This window comes from Pelmatolapia mariae, linkage group LG9 (genome assembly GCF_036321145.2).
Source record: "Pelmatolapia mariae isolate MD_Pm_ZW linkage group LG9, Pm_UMD_F_2, whole genome shotgun sequence".
Taxonomy (NCBI): Eukaryota; Metazoa; Chordata; class Actinopteri; order Cichliformes; family Cichlidae; genus Pelmatolapia; species Pelmatolapia mariae.
The window spans coordinates 28,368,803-28,385,102 of NC_086235.1; the positions used below are offsets into that span (position 1 = coordinate 28,368,803).

General features: G+C 40.8%; 2 protein-coding genes across 2 annotated transcripts in view; one reads left to right on the forward strand and one right to left on the reverse strand.

The window, feature by feature from the left end:
* Nucleotides 1–7,909, reverse strand: part of arhgap29a (Rho GTPase activating protein 29a) — a 30,853-nt gene extending 22,944 nt beyond the window's left edge. Inside the window, exons 1-2 of the mRNA XM_063484059.1 lie at nucleotides 7,700–7,909; nucleotides 6,128–6,518 (exon numbers count right to left, since the gene is read on the reverse strand). Of these exons, the coding sequence (XP_063340129.1) occupies nucleotides 6,128–6,392 (265 nt within the window). The 5' untranslated portion in view covers nucleotides 6,393–6,518; nucleotides 7,700–7,909. The remainder of the gene's footprint in view (nucleotides 1–6,127; nucleotides 6,519–7,699) is intronic.
* Nucleotides 7,910–12,444: 4,535 nt separating this feature from the next.
* Nucleotides 12,445–16,300, forward strand: part of prkdc (protein kinase, DNA-activated, catalytic subunit) — a 33,259-nt gene continuing 29,403 nt past the window's right edge. Inside the window, exons 1-5 of the mRNA XM_063484063.1 lie at nucleotides 12,445–12,744; nucleotides 13,461–13,537; nucleotides 13,617–13,721; nucleotides 15,862–15,936; nucleotides 16,124–16,232. Coding sequence (XP_063340133.1) covers nucleotides 12,582–12,744; nucleotides 13,461–13,537; nucleotides 13,617–13,721; nucleotides 15,862–15,936; nucleotides 16,124–16,232 — 529 coding nt within the window. The 5' untranslated portion in view covers nucleotides 12,445–12,581. The remainder of the gene's footprint in view (nucleotides 12,745–13,460; nucleotides 13,538–13,616; nucleotides 13,722–15,861; nucleotides 15,937–16,123; nucleotides 16,233–16,300) is intronic.

Consider the following 16,300-nt stretch of genomic DNA (forward strand, 5'->3'; position numbering starts at 1 on the left):
AACAGCGTGAGCAGACTCAGAACGTGCACAGGAGCGAAGGCATTCTGGTCTCTAGAGCCAGTGCTAATCTGCCACTCTTCTGTAAAAGCTTTCAAAGTTATAAACCAAGGAGTTTTCTGTTATGTTAGTCATGATCTATTTCTGTTCTATCAAATGACTGGGAAGGTAATGGTTTAATTTTTGAGCTTATAATTCAATGAATGCACTCCCATCAGCTCTGTTGGCAGGTAACAACAGAGCTATGAGCTGTAAACAGCGTGGGGTTGGTCCAGTCACATGCAAGCATGCACCAAGGTTAGGGTTAGCCCTGCGACAGACCAGCAACCTGTCCAAGGTGTACCCCACCTGGGATAGGCTCCAGGCCCCTGCAACCCTGAACTGGATAAGCACCATCATCCACCCTCAGCATTAATTTGGATATCCACGTTTAATAGATGAATAATTTGCACCATAGAGTCTTGATGTCAAACAAATGCTCCAAGTTATAAATCTATTGCAGAGGATAATTAATGGGGTTGCATAGTCTCAGTAAATCTTCAGCCTTCAAGTTTAATTAAAAGAGGCAAAAGAAAGTCTTACACAGACAAAGAGGCCTTTAATAAATCTATTATCTGTATTCTGAGTAATATTAATAAGAATAACACGACATTACTATATGCCTGTTTTTCACACACATAGAAAACATATTTATAAAAGCCATCTTCAGTATCCATTTTTTTTATATGGGCACAAACCTACTGTATATATGAAAGAATACCCAAGGGCTGATTCTCTCAAGTACATTCCCTCTTCAGCTCCCACAGTCTATCTAAACCTCTCGTGTCCAGTGTGGGAATCCTGGAGCTTTATCTCGGTGTGTGGCAGACATCGACAGCCTCCTGGAACAAAGCTGCTCCCACAACAACAGTGCCCATAACTGTAAATCTTTTTGGAGTGCACGAAGGAGAGGGATACGCACAGAGAGGGAGCTTCCTAGGGTTCCAACTTAAAAACAACTTACAAATCTTCAAGTCATGTTGGACTATCAAACTCAACAAATTTGCATGGCTTTGCCACCTGTATACAGCCTGCCTTCAGTGTACACATTGTTGTTGCCAAAAGATAGATAGTCAGCTCAGTGCGCTCTGTACAGGGTGCATCATTACATGTTCTGTTCCCCCAGTCAGAGGGGATAAATCGACCTGCCATATGTCACAAGACTCTGTACTTTAATCCTGGGGAGGGAGGGAGAACAATCCAAAAATCTATCCAACTCTAGCCCATCAACTGATACCAAGACAATAGCAGTGCTTTTAAACAGGGATCCCCCAGAACAATTAAACTAATGTAATAAATCCAGTTAAGAGGCTTAATTTACAAGATAAGTGTCCAGTATGATTAAATCGAGATCCCAGGAATCCCAAACCTTGAATGTAAGTACATATTGGGGAGACTTATTATCTTGTGCTCAGGATAATTTACAGCAGCTTTAAATACAGGCACAGTAAAAGAACCATAAAAGGAACTTTTTGGAGGCAAGAAGAAGCTTGCATGCATTACAGTGGATCCCAGACCCAGAGGGAGAGACTGTCTAAACACAGCATAGCTGCGGCCATTAAGAAAGTCTGGAACGGTTAGTGAAAAGCACAAGAAGGGCTAATTTTAGGCTGGTATTTCACAAGGGGTGATTTGGAATACAAATTACGAAAATAGCATTAGGGCTTTCTCTGAGGACCCAGATCAGAATCACTTTCCCACAAAGCCTTTTCAGCATGGCAGGATATTCAGCTGGCTTTCAAAAAAAAGACACAAAAATAAAAAGACGGGCACTTACGTTATGACATGTGGGAAAATATTTTCACTTCAAAAAAATTTAAAAAGTCAAAAAACGCCAATATGCAACTTGATAAACTTACATTACCCATCAATGAACCAGCTGAACCAATTTTTGTTTTTCAAGGTGTATTACAGGATGCCGTTACACATTACTCAACACCTGCAGGTCATTTTTAGAAGCCACCTGTTAATCATTAAAATCCAGAACAACACAATCTAAACCTCCGAAAACCCACACTGATTAACAGAGGACAGCCATACGAGTCATCCATTCACCCTGACAGATCATAACCGTGACAAATGATGACGAAGCTGTAATAAAACCCAGTTTTTATGTACGTGTACTGCACCGCAGGCATTCCTAGAAAGAATGATGGGGACTGTGCAATATTTGACAATCAGAGAGCTGCTGAGGGCACGGGCTTTGGACACATCAGCGTTCACGTGCTGCACTGAAATCTCACTTCATTTATAATGCATAATTAAAGACTTGGCTTTAAAACCCATTATGGCCCACTTTGTCAGCATGTAATTCAAGAGATTCGCTAAACAAGCGTGTGTGGTTTGTTCCACAGCAATGTAGGGTACATGTAACATGAGTGTAGGACACGCACAATGAACTAAGCAGTGCTGTGGATGCAGATTTGAGTTTAAGATTTTCTATGTGAAGGTGCGTGTTTATAGTAGTCACAATATATCAGCAGTCCACAAAAGCAGTCCATAGAAAAATACAGGGTGTCAAATTAAGGCAGAAACAGGGAACAGATATTTGACCGACAGGGAAACGCCCTGACACCGATGCAGGAAATATATGAAACACCACATTAGCTGCTGTTAATGCCTTGTTACAGCATGCTAATCTGGTTAAAACTGTTCTGTTCAAAGACTGACCAGACAACTAGAAAAGTATCAGAATTACACGATTTACTCATTGTGCTCGGGTCTTTTCCCTGGTTTTTGTTATTCATCTCCTTCATGAAAAAACCTGCTGGTTTTACACAGCAACAGCACAACTACATTGAAAAAGCTAAAATCAAAGCTGTCTGTATGCAGACGGACTGCTTGTTTAGTCTGCCACCATCTTTAAATTCAGCAGATTGTAAAGTTGTTAAGCTGACAGCAGCTGTCCACATCTCTCATTCTATCAGCAATACCTGCAATGTGCAGGAATGAGGCTAAATTAAACATTTTAAAGCTTTTGTTGCTATTTAGCTTCTGCGCTTACAACATAAAATATAAGTCTATTAACAAACCATATTATAGTCTTAAAGATTACACTAACCGGCTTTATTATGGCCGAGTGAAAACACAAAACTGGCCAGTAAATGTCTGAATGACCTACACTGAATGGATTGCTTAGTGTTGCAGTTTTCCTTATTGCGCAGCTGACACATGAAATTGGCCACGATCCTCCTCGGTACTCAGAGCACAACAACAGCGATGGCACACCTATCGTATCAGGACAGGCACTCCCTCACCTCTAAAATAGACGATGAGAAGCGCAACAAAGTTCTTCAGAAAAACAAACGACAGTCTGTTGCTTGGAGTTTGTTATTTGTTGTAAGAAGACACATTAGGGGCTAAATAGATGCTTAACCAATCATATGATGGAAAGACCCTACTTACAGCTGTACGCAAATGCCAGGAGGGCAACCTCCACAGCTCATCTGCAAAACAATATGTCAAAATAACAATCCCCTCCATCCAATTACTAACATGTCTTTCACAAGCAACCACTGGACAAGGTCACGCCCCCAAAAATATCTGTCACACTGTGAATATGACATGTTGTCAACATTTTGACCCGACAGCAATCCAGGAGGATAAACAGATTTCTCTTAGCAAAAGACAATTCAGACATGCGTCACTGACCCACAACTCAAGAGGCACTAAGTACTAATCACCATTTAAGGTTAATGTGCATTGCCAGAAAAATAAAACACAGGCTGAGAAAAGCCCCTGTGGGATCAGTCCTGTGGTCAGCAGCTATTTTGGACTTGGGAAAGCTTCGTTTCTGTAAAAAGTTGCCAGTTAGCAGAAGCATGATAGTCTGGAGATGCCTCCTGGGACAATGAGTGTCAGACTCACATCAGTGACTGTGAATACAGGCAGTGTTACAGGCTACAGGGGCTCTGAGCTGACTGTCGCTCGTCACTCTGTGTCGTTAAAAAAAAAAAGGAGGGTTCCCTCCAGTTTCAGCAAGCGCTGGGGGTAATGAGAGGTTGCCTCTATTGTGAAGCACCACAGAAACAATATGGCCATAAATTTTGGGGGTGGGGTGGGAGGGGGCCTTGGGGTGTTAAATCAAACCCAATCCGAGCACAAGTCAGCGACTTCCAACAATCTGTTAGCACACTCCCTTAATGCCCTGAAGCCCTAAACCTTAACAATGACACGACAAGCAAAAACCACCCTGATACAATCAAGATAAAGACTTATTTCCTGAATCCAGTACATATTGCCAAGTTTGGTAGCCTCTCTTTAAGACCCTGCCCTGTGCTTGCATGGGTTCACGGTGTAACAATCAGCCTTTAAACATTACTTCTAACTCTACCTTTTGCTTAAGCCACGATCGACTTTTTTGCCACTTCCCCCAGTAACGGGCAGATCCATTTTCTGCGTCGTAATCTGCCCCGTTTTCCCCAAATCTGCCCTTTCCTGTACTTAGCCAAAATAAGCCTTTTAATGGGGATACTCACATGTTTTGCAATCACGTGTTGGGATCTCAACGACTACACTGGCATGACGGAGCCTGTGCTTACTAGACCTGTAAATGATGTGCAGTTACATAGGCCACGACTGTAATTAGAATTAGGAGACAAACAGAGATTACAAACCGGTTTCTTAACCCCAGTAACCAAAGGCAAAAATATCTACAATGACAGCTATGCAACCGTGATCCACAGCGAGAACGTGCGCTAGCACTCTGAATATATCAAAGTCAATATATAATCTGCTATTAAACTAAATGAAATCACAACTGTCTGTAGATTACACTCGACCAAGTCGTCAATCATAGAAAATGTGACGCGGTAAAGGCTTCGAGGTATATTTCCTAAATAAAGTCTCCTCCTGCCCCATAAAACCGGAGACGTCAGTCGCTCGCACATGATGATTTACTGCTTTGATCTGCGGCATGCTGACGGGTCGCTGAAAAGTCTCTCAAGCTGCCCAGCCGGGTCAAGCACCTTTGCTGACCTTTGCTGAAAAAAAAAACAAAAAAACCACTGGGATTCCTTTTTCCTAAAGCTTGAGTGTCATGGCAGTGCTAATGGAGGGAAAAGGGGACAGCCCCACCACCATATGTACCTTGACCTCATCTTATTAAGACCTGGGGATTAACAAATCTGGGTCTCATCCAAAAGCTAATGCACAACATACCAAAGCAGGAATGGCATAAACCTCAGTCCAGACCTTACTTCCCTGTAGTTTGGTAACTGTCTAAAGGAAACGCATTAATAATTGGTTTAGTATTCCATCTAAATTCCTTACTGTCATAATACCCTAGCTGGAATGCTGCTGCTGCTGCTGTTGTTGTTGTTTTGGGGGGTTTTGCATCACGTTTAAAACAGATCAGAGTGGCGCCAACTTTTTATTCAATTCTCACTGTGTATTTTGTCGGAGGCCAATTAAGACACATTATTTTCTACTTTACAGGAAAGATAAGAGCCATAGTGAAAGTGAGATAAGGCAGGTTCACTGACTGTGCAGTCAAGGCCAGGACATGACAAAAACAGGTAAATAGGGTCGGGACTGTGTCCTCTGCGGTGACAGCAAAAGTATGTGCACAAGAGCGGACCAGCAGCTACATTCAGCAATAAATCGCCGTTCTAACACTACTCAGCACTTCTGCGCCGTGAGAAGCCCGGCGTTTAAAGACCAATCAAGTGTTTTGTTTTTTTTATGACTGAAACAGAATAATAAAAAAGCAGAGGAGGTGTGCAGCGTTTAGTTAAGAAACAGGCTAACACGCTACGTCATTGCTAATACGTGGAAGTACTCATTGGTGTAATTTATTGAAAAAGCCCACATCCACAGCAGGTACACTGTTGTGGAAACAAACCACTCACAGTTACCTCCAAAAACACTCTCATAACAGCAGACAGAGTCCAGATTAAGTGAGCCTTCTGATGCGTGTACACCTAATATGGTAACTAATGTGGTAATAATAACTGAACTGTTCGTTATTATCTATTGTTTAGTCAGGAGAGTGTTTGTGTCACTTTTAATCAGCTGTAGATTTTCCCCTTCCTTTTTTTAAAGGTGGTGGCACATGTGCCGTGATGATTGCATTCTCTTGTTTCTAACATACCTTTGGAGCTGAACACCTCTTTGAGTTGCAGAAGCACGTCAGCAAACTTGCGCACGTCACTGACCAGCTGCATGATGTAGTTTGGGTCGGAGGCGAGGACGTCTGGGTTGTCCAAGCTCACTGAACCGCTCTTGGAGGCCCTGGTAGGTCCTGCTGAACTCATGCTGGAGCTGGAGAGTCGGGAAATACCCAGAGAGAGTTTGGTTCCACCACCACCACCGCCCGATCCTCCGCCAGAACTTTGGCGCAGCATGGCAGCAAGCATGCCTTTATGGTCCAGTGGCCCTCGGGCCTGATGCCTGGTGTCCTTCAGATCAGCTCTGTTCTCAAACCAAAAACAGCACCCCAGCAGGGATGAAGAACACTCCACAAAGAGAGAAGGTGTCTAATCCTGAAACATGAAATTACAATAAGATGACATTACAAAGCTTTTCCACAACTTCAATACAACCACATGTGAAATCAGGGAGGACATAAACTTTTGACAGCAACATGTACAACAAGACTATTTTTCATCCAGCTTTGCCACTGCTATAAATCTTTTACTGATAATCAGCATACTCAGAAATCATATCAGGCATTTGTTGATACTCAAGAGGTGGATTTTCCACGTTTTCTATGACACTGGCAATCCTGACAGTCTGCAGTGAGCATGAAATGGTCAGTATGTACAGTTCACAAGCAGTGTGGTGCTTTGAACAATGTGGAAAACTGCTGTGATTGAATTCATTATTTAATTTACAACATTTACAGCACAGAACATAATGTGACAGAGACCACCAAACTACAGATTACTACTGCTACTACTACAATGTACTGACTAGTGCAGCGTTCCTGCACGTTTGGCGCATTAACCACATTCAACACAGCAGTCATGAAATGTTAACGTTCAAATCTGTAGCTATAATGTTATATACAGCCCTGTGTATAGCATCATGAATCTAAAAGGGGGGTGATCATCGTGTGTACTTTTATACATTTGAAATTTAAGCCGCTATTCATGTCAGAGTGGCCCCATCTCCACGTATACACGCAGATCAAGAACAGCATGACGTTTCAGGTTAATTTTAAACAGCGTGGCGATTTTTGACTTGTTGCTAACTCAAATAAAGGCCAGATTTAATCCTCGTTAAAGTCAGTGAATCATTATGACAGAGTGGGTAATTCGGCGTCCATAAATCTAAACTAGCAACACTCTGATCATAAAATCGCATCTTTTGCTGCCTTCTCCTAGCCAGCCCGCGGCCACCATTTGAGTTTAGCTGAGCAGAATGACTGGAAGAGAAAAGTGAAGTTCAGCATAAACTCATTCATCTTTCGTGTGTTTAACAAGCGCCGAAGTGGTAAAGAGACCACTTTGTGTTTGCGTCGTAAAGTTCGTTATCCAACAATAAAGTAAAAAAAAAAGATAAGCACGAAGTTGGCGTGGATCTAAATAAAAGAAGTGCGACTTAACCCGCACTTTTAATTCACTTCTCTATCCTATTTTGTTAGCTTGAAGCATTTACCAGCACACATATTCTACAGTAGAAACTCAAAAACAGTTCTAATCTATCAAATAAAATCACATACCTGCCGTTAGGTCCTGAAACATTGCAGCCCGAAAAATCCTGAAGCGAAAAAGTGTCCGATGGGCAGCATTAAAAACACATAAATTAATCCACAGACACCGCTCTGTCCTTATCTTCACAGCTGTGTCCCAAACCCTCCAGTGTCCGCCTCAGCTCCTCCGTGTTCCGTCAGCTCTTCTCTCCATGTGATGTAAACTGGAGCTCGGTTGGGGTGTGGGGGTGTGTGTGTGTGTGTGATCTCGCTGGGATTTTTGTGGTCTCTCCCTTAACAACAGGTGTCTGGAGTTTTAAAGTGGAAAGCGCACCAAACTGGAAGGCTGAACCTTCCGGTCATTCCTTTCAAAATAAAGGCGTAACTTCAAACGCCATATGTTCTATTCTTGTTTTATAAAAACTGCCACCGCTAGGGGCGCTGTGATGCCGTCCAGGTATATGACAGGGAGGTATATTTAATGAGTGACTTCACCTGACTCAGGCTCAGGTGCTGCGCTGAATTTTTGTTTCTATTTTTATCAGAAAGCCTTGGGAAGAAGTACGTTAAGTATTAAATTGAAAGTAAACAGTGTATAAATGAAACTTTTTACCAGTGATGACTTTAAATGATAAGTAGTTTGGACATTATGATAACAGTATGGTGATTTTAACATCATGATCACTTTGCGGTTACAAAACATGGAATTTCTTTTTTAATGAAAAGCCGAAGGTGCCTGGTGCTAAGCTCTCAGAAAAGCAGGAATGATTAAACCTTTATTCTGAAAATAAAACGGTATCTATTCCAACTGATTTGACATTTTCTGACAAAACTATTTTTGAAATGCCATTCATAGGTCACTGGTTCTAAAATAAAGTAAACACTGAGTATAGGTTAATTGACTCCTTTGCTGATTACCGCATATGGTGTATATACAGGCATGCATGCAGGCAGCAAAGATTTAACTGACTTCGCCTGGATTGTTTATGTAAATGTACTTCTACAGCAAATCTGTATGGCAGACACATTCGGTTTGCACTAGTTTCCCATTTGCAATTTGTTTTTCTTGGATCAGGACGTTTTTTGGACATGGGACATTCCTTTGGGAAAGGCACACCACTCTGTGTCCTTTTAAAGGAGAAGAATGAGTGGGAACTGTGCTTGCAGGACACGGACAAGCTTTCTAAACTAATGCCTGGTGACTTTTAAAATCAGTACCCAGATGATAATAATTATATATTTAAAAGTAATAACTGTTTTTGTTTTTGTTTTTTAGTACAGCCTACCCATAAGGTCGATTGTCCCCATGAACTTGATAGCTGTTTAGATCTAATGACTTTGAATAGAAATGGGGCTGTTGGTGGATACATTTTGACTTTTACAAACTGCTCTTAGGTGCTGAGTCATTTGCGTCATGGATACTTGTTTTGCCCTCATAAGATTTCCTACAAGGACAAATAATCATAGATCTCTAGATGAACATCACTGGAAAATCTTTACACATAAAGTCAGCTATCTGACAATATAAAGTAAACCCTGCTTTTATTTCCCACAAACCAAACATTACTTTCATCTGTTAATCAAACGTTCTTATTTTGGATGCGAGTATGTTTCCGATGTATACAGTAAAACGGGACAGGAGAAAAAAAAGCTTATCAGCACTGAAAACATCCTTCGCTTGTGACCTCAGTTATATATTACAGATGACTGAATGAATTATATGTACTTGTGCTTGCAGTGGGATGCCGATTGGTCTACCAAATGGTCCTGAGAGTCATTGTCTTTTTTCACACCTTGGCTCAGGTGATGTCTCAGATGATAAATAACAGGTCAACAACTCTCAAGTCCACTCCCAAGGGGGACAAGGGGACTTGTGTGTTGGTCCATATTCAATAAATCTGAATTTGTCGTGGGGAAATACAACAGTTGGGGTTTAGAAGAGCCACAATACTGTGAAATCAGTCTGTGTTTGGCTGCATGTGTATGGATGTGAGTCACCTGTGTTACATGGTATGACATACAATAAAAGCAATACAGTAACAGCCCAGCCCTGGGCTGTTACTGTATGGCCACAGATACTCAGTGGCCATAAAGAAGGGCTCGACACACGCCTCTTTCATCCTGTCACTTGCATCAATGACTGCTAAAGATAAGGAACAAAATAAGCTCTTAGCTTTTTTAATTTCTTGACACAAATGTAATGTGAGCACATGTGACTGACCAGGTTAGACGTCTACAGTGTGCTGTTCCTCTGCCTTCAGGCTGACACAGACACTTTGATAATAACAGGGTCACCGGTGTGGGTTCCTGTTCTCCTCACTATGAAACACTCTCGCATTGTCTGTGGTTCATTTTTCACTCTGGTTATGGTCTATATAACTAAGCAGGTGTTGACGCGTCAAGAGTAAGTCAGTTACTGAGTGATGGTCATACTGGCTGGATGGATGCAGAGTGCAGTATTAATGCTGTCACTCAGCTGGTCAGTAGCAAAATTGTTAGGAAACTAATCTGACAGAGGTTGAATGATATTCTGATGCTGCGCAGTGGACTGAACTTTAAAACATTTTTCTTACTGTTTCACTTGTTTTAAGTTCCCTGTCAGTAGATGATTGAAAAATCAGTTTCTCAGGTCACTCTCTCTCTATCTCACTGGGATATAGAGCATTGCCTGGGGCCAATCACAAACCACAAGACCCACAGAGCCTTTGAGACAGTCAGGCACAATGTGACCTCTGTGGCCCATAACAATATCAAACATCAGTTTCAAAAAAAGAAAGAAAAACCCCACCCTTGTGTCTCAAAAATGTGGAATGTTGCCACTTAAGCTGGTTGTTTTATGAGCCTTTTGCCAACACACACACACACACACACACACACACACACACACACACACTGCTGATGGGTGTAATATCATTGGTATTCACTGCCCTCTAGTGGTGAAATTGAGGATCCCATTTAAATGCTGTGATACTTCTGCTGAATACTTTTACATGACATTTACCAGAATACATAATCATGATCAATGATATTTGTTCTCTGGTACACAATATTTACTGAGTAAGTGTTTTTATGTATTTTAGATATTTTCAATGGTAATTATTTACATTATAAACTCTGTAAAGTCAGAAATGATTTCTTTAGAGGTATCATTCTTGATGTTGTCTTTCCACTTTTGATTTGACCTCTACATTTCACTTTTAAAAACTATTTACTTTGCCTTGCTTGGTATCATTCTTTTCAGCACAACCTCACGTGTCTGAATTTACAGTCAAGTTTTACATTTTGACTTACTGTATTAACACAATTGATCTGTTCTGCATTCAATAACATGCCACACAAATTATTTGTGCCACTCCAAAAAATAATTTGTCCCCTTTAAAGGAGAACATCACAGCCTGATACCTGCAGGTCTGACAGCAGCAGGTGTGTCACTGCTCCTGTTTCTACCTGGAGACAGCAGTCGCCTCATTGTTCTGGCACACAACACAAAACTATCAACAACACTACACACTAACTACACAAGACAACAGATTAACTACACACTCCAAACACGCTAAACGTCACAAATCTCTCACATCTCAAAACTCGCTCTCTCTCTTTTTCTGCCGTCACTCCTAAAACTTCCCCCTCTTCCTAAACAGCTAAATGTCATGTTGCCATATCAATTTTTAATTGGTCGACATGGTGCATTTTTCCACCAACACCAAAGGGCAGTTTTTTGTTTTGTTCTTTTTCTTTTTTTTCTTTGTCAAGTAGTGCTTGCTAGCGCTGTCCTTAGACAGTAAACGAGGAAAAAACAGGCATAGGTGACACAATTTATAAACTGGTATATATCACCTCGTTGCTTTGTCATCTTAAAGTGGTCATGTGCTTGGCTTACCACGACTACTTTATTCTTCCTCAGTCAAACAGCAGCAGTCATGCGAATTTTTTGCCCCCTGAGCTCCAGGTGTTGTGCCAAAAAGTGATCGTTTGGCAGAAAGTGATTGACATCCGTGGGAGCGTGCGCAGCCATCTGTTTGTTGAAAAATAGTAATGCGACTGTAACGGTAACGGCATTGTAACGATAGGAATCGTAATTAATTAGATTACTCGTTACTGAAAAATGTAACGCCGTTAGTAACACCGTTACTTGTAACTCCGTTATTCCCATCACTGCTGACAATATAAGAAGAATATAAGAATATAAGTTAATAAGTTAAAAATATAAGTTAATTTTCCTGAAATGTATGTCTCTGTTTTCTGTCTAGTCCAAAGCAAACAGAAGAGCATTAAAAAAACTGTTTAAAAAAAGTTTTTCAAGATAAATTCTTTACTAGTTAATTATGTAGTGCATATTGTGACCACTAGAGGTCAGTGTTTCGCGTATGACGTAGAGTTAAAGCAGGTAATCACTTCAAAGTAAACCCTAAGTAATGATTAAACGCGTTAATTCCAAGGTAGATATAAATAGAAAATAAAATAGAAAAAAGAATAGATTTATATTTTTGTCGCTTTCCTAATATGCAAATATTTGTAGTATTTGATCCGGTAGAGACCTTCAAAACAAATCTTACAAAATTAAAGTAAAATTTCACAAGTAGATGAATGAAACTACAGTGGAATTCTTCTCTAAATAGTAACGTCTGTTTAGAGTGTAACATTACCTCTGTCACTTTATAGGCATTGAATATACACTCGGTCACCCTGTGTACCATTTTTATTTTCGGGGCTTTTATTTTGAAACATACGCAGCTTACATGCTATTGTGATTCTTCCTGATGCGAAGGATTTGGGACTGAATGGCTGTGTGCTGGCGGTCTGAAATATTCAGTGTTTAGCTAGTTAGAAGAACACATGTTCTCCGTTTGCGTGCTCACCAGATAAATCCACATCTGTTATGCTAATGCTAGCTTAAGCCATCACTCCAGCTATGTCTTCCCACAGCAGCGCTGCAGGAGGGATCCAAGGGCTGCTTCTGAAACTTCACGAATCACTTTCGGACGAAGACACTAGAGCGGCAGCTTTGAAATCTCACGATATTATCGGTGATCTGGTACAGGAGTGCATGGTAACAGCAACCGAGAATGAACTCGGTAAGTCAAAAACTCCATTAAACGCTCGTTTTACTGTCCGCGCCAACCTCCCTTAACAATACGGCAATTTTATCTTTCTGGGGCTTCTGTTGCAGATCATCGTCAAATCTATTGAAAGATAAGGGTTCGGGTTTTTTTTGAGATGGTACTGATGTGTTCGTCGTACAGACAATATTCATCAGTAACATCAATAACTTTTTTTTAATCAATCACTTTGATGCAAGCTCTTCCGCCAAAACTCTGGTGGGAGGTAATGTTCAGTCGAAACACAACAAAGAAGAACACACGTGATTCTTTGATGATAAGGAAAGTTTCAAGGTGCATTACAGCTTAAATGCAAATAGTTATTGTTAAATAAATAATAGTAATAACGATTTTAAATGTTATACAATCACAAAAAAGTCAATAGTTTTCCAGTACAGATCAGAAGGCTGCAGGATGTCGATGTAACCACAGATTCCCTCCATTGCTCTTTATTCCTCAGGGGGGTTTAACTCTTTTGTTCCAACAGTACACAACACATATCGCTAATATTACTAGAAAACAAGCGCAATGTTAAACCCTGGTCATCTGTCAGCATCCTACCAAGGTTTAACAACCATGTTTGTCCCAGTACCTGCTTTGTTGGTCATCAGCAGAACATTTAAAATTGCACAGATGAAATAAGTACTAAGATTTCTTATTCCGTCTTTGTATTTTTTTTTAATGGCATCAAGCACTGCAGACATCTTTATTGTTCTCAGAAGACTATGGGTTGCTTATCTTCCTCAAGAAGTCCCTGGCTTTGGATGAGGTGGGTTTCTTGAACTATAGTAAACAACTATGTAAGTAAGTGTTAAGTTCTCCTGTTGGCTGATGTATCTGTTTTCCAGCTGCGGGACACTCGGATTGAAATCCTGGTTTTTTTGGAGAAGTTCTTGGACAAAGTCTCACCAACACTCAAAGGTTGGGAAAAGACTTACGCCACTGACATAAGAGTAAGTATTCATTTCCAATATTAATTTTTTTATTTTTTTACATGTCTTTATTGTGTGTTACATGGTAAAGACAGGGCTGTGACCGGTGAGAGGACAGGTATAACTAGAAAGCGAAAATTTCAGAAGAAATTTTAAGTGTGCCTATGCCGCTGCGAATCAGTGTAGTTTGCCATTCATATGGCTACAGAGAGCAAAAGTCAGAAGAGCAGCCATTCTCCACCATGAACTATGGTAAAAACAAACACCGCTCGAGCCTCACAGATGACAGTTTACAGTTTTGGGTAAAGATGAAGTGACTTTGTACAGCCCCGATTTGTAGATGCTGTGCACACAGGTTCATGAGCAGAAGTGCCATTGTACCACGGCAGACCCGACAATGTTTGCATGAACACGCTTTGAAGCATTACGTTATGGACCACTTTTCACACATGGTTGGTGTACCCACACAGCCGGCTGTAGCTTTTCAACTCACAGCCCGATACACACCCAAAAAACAGCTGAGAGAGCACAGACTACACCCGAGAGGCGTGATTGCAGGTGCCGCTCAGGTGGGTCCACCTCCCCTGCAGCGGCACTGCAGACCACGCCCCGCCACACACATCAAACACGTAAAATAAATATTTATGCACTTTTGCATTCACTTTTTGCTTTTTGTTATTTTTACACAGTGTTCTGAATGATTAACAATGGTCTACAGCCAATCTTGTGTATTATTATACAAACTTTGGTTGTAAGATGCAGATAAGTATTTAATAAAAAGCTAAATATTTTATATGAGAGTAAGAAAGAAAAGTATATCTTTGTGTCCCCCTTTCCCTGTTAATGCCCTACCTGGCCCCCTGGCAAAAGCTTTGCTAGATCCGCCCCTGCACAGTTACCAGCTGTCAGCTACACAAAAACAGGAGCTGGGTGTTTATTTGTCTCTGAGAAACAGTTCATAACTTCCCTTCAACTCATTCATGTCACCTAAAGGGTAAACCTGTTTGTCCATCACCAGTTCAGCTCACATCAAACACGTAAAATAAATATTTATGCACTTTTGAATTCAGTTATACCTTTTTATTATTTTTACACAGTGTTCTGAATGATTAACAATGGTCTACAGCCAATCTTGTATATTATTATACAAACTTTGGTTGTAAGATGCAGATAAGTATTTAATAAAAAGCTAAATATTTTATATGAGAGTAAGAAAGAAAAGTATATCTTTGTGTCCCCCTTTCCCTGTTAATGCCCTACCTGGCCCCCTGGCAAAAGCTTTGCTAGATCAGCCCCTGCACAGTTACCAGCTGTCAGCTACACAAAAACAGGAGTCTCTCAGAAACAGTTCATAACTTCCCTTCAACTCATTCATGTCACCTAAAGGGTAAACCTGTTTCTCCATCACCAGTTCAGCTCTGATGATTCAGTAAGGACATCTCCTGGTTTGGACCAGCCGCGAAATTAAAATCAAATGAATTCTAACAACAGCTGATCAAGCTTAAACGTGCTGCTGTGTTTAGCGCGATAAACAAGAGCGAAAAGCCGATCGTTGATCAGTTTCACGATTGAAGTTGCAACAGGCCAGAGAATGACAGGGGAGGCTTCATAACGACAGAATAAATCGTAATATTTTCTCTGAATGTGGGACGATTCCGTTTGTACGACAACTCTACGGACTAACTCTTATGAATAAAATAAAGTTCAACGTCAGTAACTTAGCGCGCACACTGCTCTATAGAAACTCCTGTGCAATTCATAACTTCTTACCTGAAATTCAGTTCACCTCACGCTCCTGCCTTTGGTTTCCCTGATCCACGATCTACCACCGGTCGATCGGCGGTCCCCTCGCCGCCTCGTATGTCTCGTTCCCCGCATGTTTTTCTGACACACACCGGTAGATAGCTGCTCTCGGTTGTAGCTTCGGTTGTAGCTCCGCGTTAGCCAAGACCAAACAACTCAGTTATTTTTTCCACATCGACCAGCATCATCGGCCCATATAAACAGGCGGAAACTGAATAATAATAATAATAATAATAAATCCGAGCAATAGTAATATGTGTGCCTCTTGGCATAGGCACACATAACTACATCAGCACTGTTACTAGTACAGATTTGCTTTTATATGTGTAAATGTTTTGGTAATTCTATGCCTTTTAAGGACACATGCATCGTCGTGTACACAAAGGACAAAGGAGCCAAAACCAGGACCCCAGTGCTGGAGCTCCTTATTAAGGTTGGTTTCTAGTTAGACTCCAGGAACTGCCCTCAGACCTGAGGAAGAGATCCATTAAAAACAGATTTTTAAATTCCTGTGATCTTGCAATGTTTGTTCTTAATGGACTTTAGAATTTAAAAGATTTAAAACTGGACTTTTACTTTTGTTCTTCTTAAAGATCATCCTTGTTAATGTGTCTCATTAGGTTCTCCAAATTACAAAGGCTTCCAGTGTTGCTGCAAACTTTAGAATCTCAAAAATATTTGACAAATATTACAGCGAGCTGTGTGGGAAGAGCAAACTGCCGGATTCAGGCGAGTGTCACTTTAATAAAAAAAAATGGAAGCAAAAAAGATGAAAAGGGTTTCGATTCATTTCTTCC